We start from the raw sequence: 10737 nt of genomic DNA on the forward strand, positions 1-10737 counted from the left end.
TATGGTTGTGAAAATTGATCATGGTGACAATTTATACTTAGTTTACTAAGTGAATTGCTACAGTAAGCAAATGAAACTGCAACTTTTAGAAACGATAAACTAGCAAGTATAACTGCAAGATAATGCATTAATGTAGAAATTTATGAAAACACGAAATGGATTTTTCACAACCTGGCAACCAAAAAAGTTGCTCCATATTAACCGGTGTATAAAGTATGAGCAAATGACTTATTACCAGAGAGTAGTACCCTGAACTGTATGCAACTTTTTTTTTTTCTTTTTTAAACTTGAACCTTGCAGAAACACCCTCAATGCCGATACTGGAAGAAGAGGACGTGAAGAGGAGTAACCAGAGCACTTTGAGACATAATACTTATAGTGTGTATTATTGTAACTTGCTTTCTGGCTCAGTGAAGGAACAGACTTCCTGTGGTGAGTGCAATGGTCATAAAGACAAAACCATGCAATTCATAAAAACCTGCGAACTAACTGCTCCGTAATGTAAATCTGCCTCCGGGTAGACGAGATGCAGATGTGGAATGATTAAAATATCTTTAAAAAAAAAAAAAAAGCTACATGTAAGACGTATAACAGCACCAGCCATACCAGCTAAAAACATTAAGAAAATTATTCTGTGCATCACTATATCTCCTATGCTACTATAGAAACTTGAACACTATACATTCAAAATACCACCAGGATGGTGCTTCCACGATGACAGTCTAATGTGAAGGTGATAAAGGTTGTGGATTTTAATGTAATCACAAGACTTTCTTCTAAATATGAGCTGAAGAGTGTTTTTTCTCAAGAGTACAACTTGCATATTGTGTCAGCGTACATTACTAATGAGGTTTGCATGAACTAAAAAAAAGTGGATTAAAAGCCATTTCTCAACTGTGTTCTCCCCCTCCAGGAGAACGGCTGCAGAGAACACGCTAGAAACAAGTGCCAACTACCGACACACACAGTCTGCACCGCGGCACGCTGCATCTCGTCAGGATTTAATCCTCGTTTCTGGGTATTTAGGTCGGTGAGGTTGCAGCACGTAACCATGACAACTGGAGCAAACCCAAGGGAGAGGACGGGGAGCGCCGCTGGAGTTGGAGGTACCTCAGTACAAAAAAATATTCCAGTAATCTGCGTTAAGTACTGAGTAAAAGCTAATGACATATCACTGTAACAGATAGAAGACTTGGTCTGAATCCTATTAGGTTTTTGCAATGAACTCTTCTGGTCCACAACATTTGTGTTGCAGGATTTTCTCCACAAGAAATGAGAGGCCGCAAGTAGAGTTGAGAAGCATTTTGATTTAGATGGTGTACAGTGTCACCTGCGTGTGAGTGTAGTGAGTATTGTCTAAACTTCTCCAGAAAGAACGTTTAGCTTGAATAAAGTTGCAAAGATTTGTGGATGAGAATAAAAGGTCACTGAAAATAGTATTCCCTAATATAATATATAGTAGAGGAAGGGGTGACACTTTTCTTTGTCAGATAGATCTGGGACAAGGTCCGCACATAATAGATGTGTACGTCGTGGGCTGAGCTGTTTAATTAAAATGCGTGAAGAACAAGCAGTGTTTTGTATGCGAATTGATAAAGGCTCAAACACTGCTCGGTTCAGCTGGAGAATTCTACGGCACATTTGTCACAGTTGTCAGGTGAAAAGCCTCTTTTAGCCCAATTGAGATGAATTTTCCAGTTTATCCAAACTATTTAACAACATCTTTACACGCTTAACAATGCACTGTACTGACCGTTTAGTTTCACTTAAAGAACTGAATCGGTCAATGATTTTTTTTATTTCTCCAATCATTAGCGACAGTTTGTTTTCATATCAGCCATTATATTATTTTGCCTGACTAACTATTATTAGTTTCTTGACTTAACAGAACCAGAAACACCTGCTTCTCTGCATCTGGGTCCCCACAGAACTCAACATAAAGAAATAATGATCCCTGATCTGACAAAAGTGGGGCTACAGTGAAAAAAAAAAAAAAATGGAGCACATTCACCCACAAACAAACATCATATCAGATCCTGGTCAAACAATAGGAAGAGGAAATAAGTGAAGCGGAGATACTCTAACATGTCACTGACGGACTCTCTTTTCTTTTTCCAGTTGCTATGTTTCAGCAGTGTTGATGGGTCATGGATGTTGACGTAACAAGTGCACGTTTGTGTGTGTATGCGTGTGTGTGTGTGTCTGTGTGTGTGTGTGGTCATCTGTCATCAAGTCCTTGCTTCACACACGACTTGCAGAAGGGGAAGATTCGGGGAGGTTAACCTAGCTTGGTGATCTGTAGGTCTCCTTCTATCCGTACTGTGTCGATAGAGGGCAAAGATTTTACTTTGTGATAAAAGTCAAAGAGCTGGTGTCCGTCCACGAATATCCGGAACCTCTGATGCTCGCAGTGGATCTCAATCTGAGGAGAGAAACGGAGAAAAAGACAGGGAGGAAGAACAGAAAGAGGAATCATCAATGATGTAAGTTGAGGAATAGGTTTCAAGGCTTCAGGCTACCCCCCTTTACCTAAACTAGACTTATCCGGATTGTGGTTTGTGTCCATCTCATAACTGGATGTCCAATATTCACTTTACTTTAGGCTCAATTTTGGTCTCCAACAAATCCTCAGGAAAAATTATCTTTATTCGCTAAAGGTTCAGGTACTTTCTAACTTTTCTCCAGCATTTATCAGGTATTTTCTGAAAGCAGCTACATCTGGAATGCTTACAGTGAGAATATGCATTAAAGCTGCGTGATGTTTCACCAAAACAAGGAGCAACAAAATTTTCTCTAAATAGGTCCAAACTACTGTCTGGACTAGGGGTTTTAGGTCTGACATAAACCAAATGGAAAATTAGGTTAAAACTGTGGTAGTAACAAATCACCATTCAACACTTCCAAAAAAAATATAGCACAAACCAGACTACATTGAGTACACTCTGGAAAAGGCTGCAACAACAATAAACACTGGATGGATGACCAGATCTTTTCTGTAGTAGAGAACACAGAAGATATAAAGTACCCTCTTGACACAATCCTATGCATACTAACGCAAAGCACAAGTGATCTAGAAAAATACAAGAGAAGAAAAGTCTAAATGAAGTTTTGTTAATTCAACATCAAATGGGGACTCGGATCAGCTGACACAACCAAAAACCTTCATCTGGATATATCCCTAGTCTTGGCCTTAGTATACACATGTGTTCACGTCTTCTTTGCATCAGCACACAGGCCCTCGGCAAACCCTTGGTCCAAATAAAACAAACTTGTAGGTGTGATCAGCAGCAAGTAGCAGAAATGAGGCGTCCCGCTCTGAAACCACAGCACATCATGTGTCTGTCCACATGCCTCCGAATTCATGAGGCGTCTTGAAACAATCAGCATGACGGCCTTAATCTCCAGCCCCCAGCTTTTCAAAGTCATGACTGCTCGGTCACACTTTGACCACAAACAATGGCACTTTATCAGACAGCCGACATTTAAACGCTACGAACAGGAAACACCTCCAAAAATAAATTACATTAATTTCAGTTTCGGATCAATTAAGGATTGCCTCTCTTGGTCCATGTTTCCTTTTGGAATGAAACGTATATTTTTAGTTCAATGCCATGTGTTTTATTCATGACCACATTAAAAATTATTAGAGCGGAATATGACATTAGAGAGCCAACAGCTCCTCGGGTCTTATGACAATTACTCATCATACATATGTTCTGCTGCTCAATCCCCCCCCTACGCCCCGCCTCATCCAGTACATAAACAGCTGATGCAGCCCATCATGCAGTAAATAGGCCACTACGCACGCACACACACGCACACACTACGGGATGTATTTACATTGGACAGATATGATGAAGCATGGGAGGCATTTCCTGTTTGTTTCCAGTTTTTACTCTGGGCGGATATTTGCAACACTATTATTGGGAAGTGTGATCCACTCATTCAGACTGCTTGTTGTGTTATTGTCACAAATTGAAAGGGACAATGCCACACACCAAAATAAATACTCCAAAGTTTTAGCTGATAGCCGACGTCCCAAATGTTGCATTACTGCTTGGAGTGGCAAGTGTTCGAGCTTGCACATTTTCTATTTGTTTCTGAAGAACATGCATGCAAGCAGAAAAAGAAACTCTGCCCACTCTGCAAGCAAGGCGCAGTCCCCCCATACCTGGCAGAACCGGGCCTCATAGCTTTCCTCCAGTCGGGTGCAAGAAGGGTTGTGAGAGTAGGGACAAACACAGTCCCCTGAAAGACCCCTGACCTGAAAATGCTAGGTGCAGAAGGAGCCAGTAATATTATGCTTCCGTCATCACCGGGACAGGGCAACTATGGCAACTATGGGAATTGAATTTACTCTTGTTACAGTACTGTCGTCTGTAGAGTCAAATCAGGACATTGCGCCTGATGAGTAAAATGCTATCACATCCAATAGGAATAGTAATCAATAAAGAGGCACAGAAAACACAGTTCAAGCTGGTAAACGATACATTTTCAGATAATTAGATTCCGCTATTGCGTCTGTTGTAAAGGATATTGAATTAAATAACTTTGAAAGGACAGACATTAAGGTTTATGTTGGTATTTGTGGAGAAGCACACATTACACAATTTGTTGCACTATCAAATTGCATGCAGCAGTATTTTTCCTCATTGCATCAGTTGAAACATGTCCCATAAGCCATATGCCATGCCTGGATACACCGGGCTAACGCTAAATAAAACGGACGGTTCTGCCAGCTCTAGAGCTTCAAATCTGCCAGTAATTTCACAGAACACGTTTTTTTCAACCTCTGCTTCATTGACAACACTGAATCCATTCAATAGAAGATGACCGAGACAGACTCACATTTACCTCCATGTTTTGCTTCTAAATCAAACAGATTAAGTGCCTATGATACACTGCCAACAAAAAAAAAAAAAAAAAGTTGTCGCATGGATTTAACTAAGCAAATAGGTACGAGCCTCCTATTGCATAATTACTGCATGGGAGATTATCTTTTATTACTATTTAACCCCAACGGATGCAACGAGTAGCTTCTCATTTCTTAAACAACAACGTAGAAAGGCACACCCCATGGTCGTGGAAAAGCCGTTAGCTTGTCTGAGAAGGGTCAAATCATTGGCTACATCAAGCAGAGAAAACATCTAAGAAGATCAAAGCAGAAACTACTAAAATCAGGATAAGAACTGTCCAACGCAACATTATAAACTGTACCATCGTGATAGGTGTATCAGGGTAAGAAGAGAGGCCGATCATAGACAGTGTCTACTGTATACAGCCTGTGGGGGCAGTGCTATGATTTGGGGTTGCTGCAGTTGCTCAGGTCCAGGTTCAGCAACATTATGCCCAAAGAAAGAGGTCAGCGGACTACCTGAATATACTGAACGACCAGGTCATTACATCAATGGATTTTTTCTTCCCCGATGGCACGGCCATTTTCCAAGATAACAATGTCAGGATTCATGGGGCTCAAACTGTGAAAGCCTAGTTCAGGGAGAATAAGATGTCATTTTCACACATGGATTGTCCACCACAGAGTCCAGACCTGACCCCAATGAGAATCTTTGGAATGTGCTTGAGATGGCTTTGATCAGTGGTCAGAATCTTCCATCATCAAGATCTCGGTGAAACATGAATGCAACACTGGATGGAAATAAATCTTGTGACCCTTTTGTTTTGTGGCGACATTTTTTTTTTTTTTTGGCCAGACAGTGTATTTCCCTATTGAACGGGTGATCAAAAGATTACAACACCCCTCTCAATCTGATTGTAAATTTCTCCAGGCTAGGCCAGGATCGCTGCGTCCATCTCATGACTGCAGCTCCAATATTCCCTCTTATTTTTGCTGTTTTGGCCTCCACAAAATCCACAGGAAAATATCTTGCTAGCTGGTAAATGTTCACCAGTTGCCAGAGTTGCTACTAGGGTGGAAATGCATTAAAGCTGCATCATCAAAAACAATGAGCTGCAAGACGCAAAAGCTCCATAGACCCGAAGGAACATTTTTAACTTTACAAACCAACTCCTACAACAAGATTAGATTAGAATCAGTCTAAGCTACAGACTCGGTATCTGCTGTGTACGTTTTATCTTTTGGAAGTTTTAACATGCTTGCGTGTTGTCAATAAAGTAGAGGAAAGAAAACGTTCCGGTCTGCTCCGATTGAGGTCACATGAGGCGTTTTTGTGCAATAATTCTAACTATGAGTGGAATACTGGTGCCCGTGTGAACAGAACAAGTGGAACTATGAAAACAATGTTTTTCATTAGGAGCCAAAAGAAACTGTCACTGACAGGAAGGCAGCCAGCCTCAGCAGATATGTGAATAGATTATGAAAGCAAAATGTGTCTTTACCCTAAAAGGCTGGTCGGGGATGAAGGGGAAGTAGGCGGTGGATGCCTCCTCCTCTGTCCACTTGCCAGAGATGCGGGCATTGCGCAGAAACTGGCGGTCGTTGAAGCGAGCGGTGAGCTTCAGGGCCACGTCATACGGAAGCTCCTCCTTCTCCGAATCGCGGCCGCAGGTCAGGCTGACGTCAAAACTGAGCGAGGGGGGGGGGGGAAACACGAAGGGTCAGGGGGGCAGCATGGGGTGACATCAGATATACGAGTTCAGCTGCTAATCTGGGGATAAATCAGATTCTTAATTCTGCTGCTGCTGTGTAATGAGCAAACCAATTGTGTGTTAATTATGCATAATCCCTGCTGCTGGTTTTGTTTGCCCACCCTCCCCTGCAGCTGTGCAGCTCATACACAAGCATCTTTGTGCAAGGCCGAAGCCATCGTTACAGTAACACATTTCCGGAGATGCAACAAAGGAAAGCAGTTGTGTGTGTTTTTGAGCCTCGGAGCAGATCTGTCAGCCGGGACACTCGCTTGAACTTTGCCATTATTACTCTGCCAGCAGCAGCTTCTGAACAAGATGAGGTCACGGAGAGTTTTCTTCCAAGTTTTGACACAAGTTTCCATGCAGGGGAAGGACACACCCAAACAAATCTGCTTCACTGGGTTCTCTTTTATGTATTCCCCCTTTTTTTCCTCTCCCAGCTGGTGAGGGGAACGCCCTGTCTCTGCATACATAAGGAGTCACCATTCTCCCTGGCTGCCCACGCATTACTCTGTGCATCCTGGAGTGGCTGTGCAAGTCTGACAGGCCCCTAAACAACAAAAGCCTATCTCTAAAGTCTCTTATCATGCATGTGGCTAAATTGAGTTTTAAATGTGCTAAGATAAAGCCCGGCCCTAGATAAGGAGTGTGTGTGTTTGCGTGCTTCGTAAGGTGTTATCTTACCTTTCCGGCTCCAGATCGACAATGCCCATCACTATGATCTTCTTCCCTGGCCGCATGCCGCCCCGGATGCGCCCGCTGAACGGCACAGTCTATGCAAAACACAATGAATATATTACGCGCAGCTCGGAGCGAGTCTCAAACGGGGAGATCATAAAGGCATGTCGTACCAGGAGACGTGATAGATCCTCCTTGTCAGGTGAGATGAGGCCGGGGTTCCCCAGCGAGTCGTTCAGGTTGTCATCTTCTACGGTCTTCAACACCAGTGACAAAAGACACAGGAAGCAAACTATAATGTATCGCTCTGTCAGGTAGGATATAAATGAACCTGGAGGAGGTTTAACGTGGCCAGTGTGAGTCGGGCCTTTCATTTAACACATACAGTGTGGCCTTACATGCGACTTGAAACAATGACGAGGTGGCAGACCTGTCATGTTACCATTGACCCGGTCTGTGGGCGGTGTAAATCAGCCTTTAAATTTGCTCCATCTTACACTGCGATACAAATACGCACATACAGAGCACCGGCTGCGCGGCCTAGGTGAGCACACGCCGCCGAAACATCTCAGTGTATTGGATTTCCTATTTCCTTCCCGGCCAACAGATGAAAGAGGAGTCGTCTTGCGCTCTGAAGGCGCTGCGCAGGGCGCTCCGTATTTACAATAAGTGGCGGATAATCGACATAACGGTGCAGTTAAATCAAGCCCACACACCGTTACGCACGGACGGTAAACGCCAAAACATCTGAAACCCGCCACGTTCTCCAACCTGATTCAAAAATACTCACTATTCCGTCCTTCTCCGCTGCCTGCACCGCCATCTTGAGCAGAATAGCATAGGATGCTTATTATCGGAGCAGAGGCAGCCCAGCCGGGGAGCGTGGTGTGTGTCAGCGTCGTGGCACTGACTCAGGAGGATATTCCTGTTCCTGCTCCTATTCCTGGGTCCCCGCGACTGACCTGGCCTCGCAGAGAGCAGAGTCATCTAGCAGGACATCCCTCCGCTCCACTGTCCGTGTGAAATGGGTGGATATCTGCTGACGTATGCTTCATAATAATTACAACCTAAAAGCTTAATCCCCGTCTGTTGGAGAGGGCTAATCAGACAGATTTTCCGCAACCCTTCACCCAATTAGGCAACGCGGCCTTTAGGGCTGTTTGGGGGTTTTATTTCTAAACGGGAACGACATTCCTGGTTGGTTTAAGAGAGCCAGACTATTGCAGTCGTGTGTCCTTTAATCAGTTTGACTGTGGCACGGAGAGGCTCTGGTCTCATTGATCAGAGCGCGCACACTCCAATACTTTTAAATGATTTGACAATACTGCGGGGCGACTGTGAGATAAAAATAGACCAGGTATTTGCAGGACTGCATCGTTAGTAGCTTTTCGCTGAATGGGCTGGACAATTTCACTACCTCCCTTTCACTGACGTTTGCACGCCCTCTCTGTCTGTGTTCATTCCTGTGCATGGAAGCCTCCCCCATCCTTCTCTCTCCCTTCCTCCCCCACGCGCCTCGCTCTCTTTCTGGTCGTTTCTGGTTGAGTTTAACTGGTCCATTCTGCCCCTTTGTGGATTTTTACGCACATTACAAGCCTAGGAAACCTAATCAAAATGCATGTTTTTGTTTTGTTTTTAATAAGCTGATGCATAATTAAAATCGAAAGCTCTCTGACTCTCTTTAATTCTCCAAGTGACATTAAGGCGTCATGTGCCTTTTGAAAAATCTTGACTTAATTTGTGTCATTTGTGTCCTTTCATTACCAAAGAAAACAATACAGTACAATAGTTTCTTATATCAATACTTTTGCCCTGTTCATGACCCAATGAGACTCTCATCATAATAACAGCACGCACAACCAATTGAATAGCAAAGTGTTATGCCTACATTTGAAAATGTTGTGCTGTATAGAGGTCACGTCTAAATTAGTTTTGAAGAGGGCAAAAAGGACAAAAACTCCGAAACACCCAGGTGTGTCATGCAGCAATCAAAGATCCACTGAAAAGCTATTAAAATAAAGAAAGAATAGTTGGGTTCTGCAGTCACAGTCAAATATCTGAAGACACTGTAGTGGACATCACTAGTGTCTGCTTTTTAATGTTGATTGTGTTATACATGCAAAAGCAGCACCTCTCTTCTACCCTCGTCTCTCTCACTATGTTTCTCTATGGTCATGAACTCAGTATCTCTCTATATTTTGCTGTGTATAGTTGGAGCTGCACTTTTAGTATCTGTGTGCTAGTCATAGAGTAGAGCTGTGTGTTTCTGATTTGTGGATCATGGATCTTTGTGTTTCTCACCTGACGTCCTGTCCCCAGTAACGTGCCTGGTGTCCTTTGCTTAGTTGTTATCACAGACAACAGACCTGCTTAAGGTACCTTATATATTTAGACATGGTGGTCAAGACTAATGCAACTATCATCACTGACATAGCTTCATGTCTCTATGCTCCTGTTTATTCTTTGGAAGCACACATCACTTAGCATAAGAGAGCTAGCTCCAAACTTGACACTCACTGACCCCTGGTCAACCCAGCTAACATGTCAGTCATGGGAGAATAATAGAATACCCAATCTAGACAAAATTCAATTCTTAAATACAATTCGAGTATTATTTACATTTAGATTTTCTCTAAAGCAAATACAGTGCAAAGATATTTACCTTTGGTTTCCAGCTTTGAAGACACCAGCTAGTGGCCGTTAGTGTTTGTTATAAAAATTAGACTCACATTGTGTGATCACTAAGCTGCTCTGTAATTAATTGATGCTAGTTCTGTCCATCCTCTCTATCCATCATCAGTCTCATGTGTATCATACATCACAATTTTGTAATTTAATTATGAATTATTACAAGTATCTGGTCCACCTCTGGGAACATCATTCTTCTCCACGGCTCCAGTCACAGCCCCAGCCACCGGATTTGCACTTTATAACTCTTTTAAATTGTGCATATTGTTCTTGGCTTCAGGACTAAAACAAGAACTGATTACTCTCTGTTTGTTATATTGCACTAATCAGCTCTCCGTGACTGGTCTGAATTTCTCTGGATCTTATCTGTGCATAGTCTCTTACGCATCTCAAGGCAGCAGACGCTGAAAGAATTTTAGAGAGGCTGGCCAAAATGTTTTTTTTTTTTAATTATTGTTTGTTAATTTGCAGGGCTGTGCTTATCTGTTTTTCTGATTATATGTAGAGGGGCAAAGAAGATTTAAGCTTGATCTGTTCATTGATTAAGGCACTCCACAAAAAAGATTAGAAAGAGCATAAACTCATAAACAGGAGACTTAATATGACAGATGTACAATAAGAAAAAAAAACGACACTGATTGGGCCTTAGGGACACTTTTACCCAGTACGTTTTGTACTGCTGTAGTTTCAACTCAAGGAAATAAGTGTTCTGTTTTGTCTTTGTCTTGTACTTCATCTTGTGGTGATTTTGGGAACTGCATC

The 10737-nt window shown here is 42.6% G+C and overlaps 1 protein-coding gene across 2 annotated transcripts; it reads right to left on the minus strand.

The window, feature by feature from the left end:
- Positions 1-728: 728 nt before the first annotated feature.
- Positions 729-8650, minus strand: LOC125018845 (galectin-related protein-like). Of its 2 annotated transcripts, none has more exons than XM_047603238.1 (5): positions 8078-8650; positions 7461-7544; positions 7294-7382; positions 6358-6544; positions 729-2422 (listed from the first exon to the last, which is right to left on the minus strand). In XM_047603238.1, the coding sequence occupies exons 1-5, from the start codon at positions 8108-8110 to the stop codon at positions 2279-2281; spliced, it is 537 nt and encodes a 178-aa protein (XP_047459194.1). In that variant the 5' UTR covers positions 8111-8650; the 3' UTR covers positions 729-2278. The 2 variants fall into 2 exon arrangements, with proteins under 2 accessions (XP_047459194.1, XP_047459193.1); XM_047603237.1 differs by having other exon boundaries at positions 7461-7553; positions 8078-8649.
- Between the last annotated feature and the right edge of the window lie 2087 nt (positions 8651-10737).

The sequence above is a fragment of the Mugil cephalus genome, chromosome 13, assembly GCF_022458985.1.
Source record: "Mugil cephalus isolate CIBA_MC_2020 chromosome 13, CIBA_Mcephalus_1.1, whole genome shotgun sequence".
Classification (NCBI taxonomy): domain Eukaryota; kingdom Metazoa; phylum Chordata; class Actinopteri; order Mugiliformes; family Mugilidae; genus Mugil; species Mugil cephalus.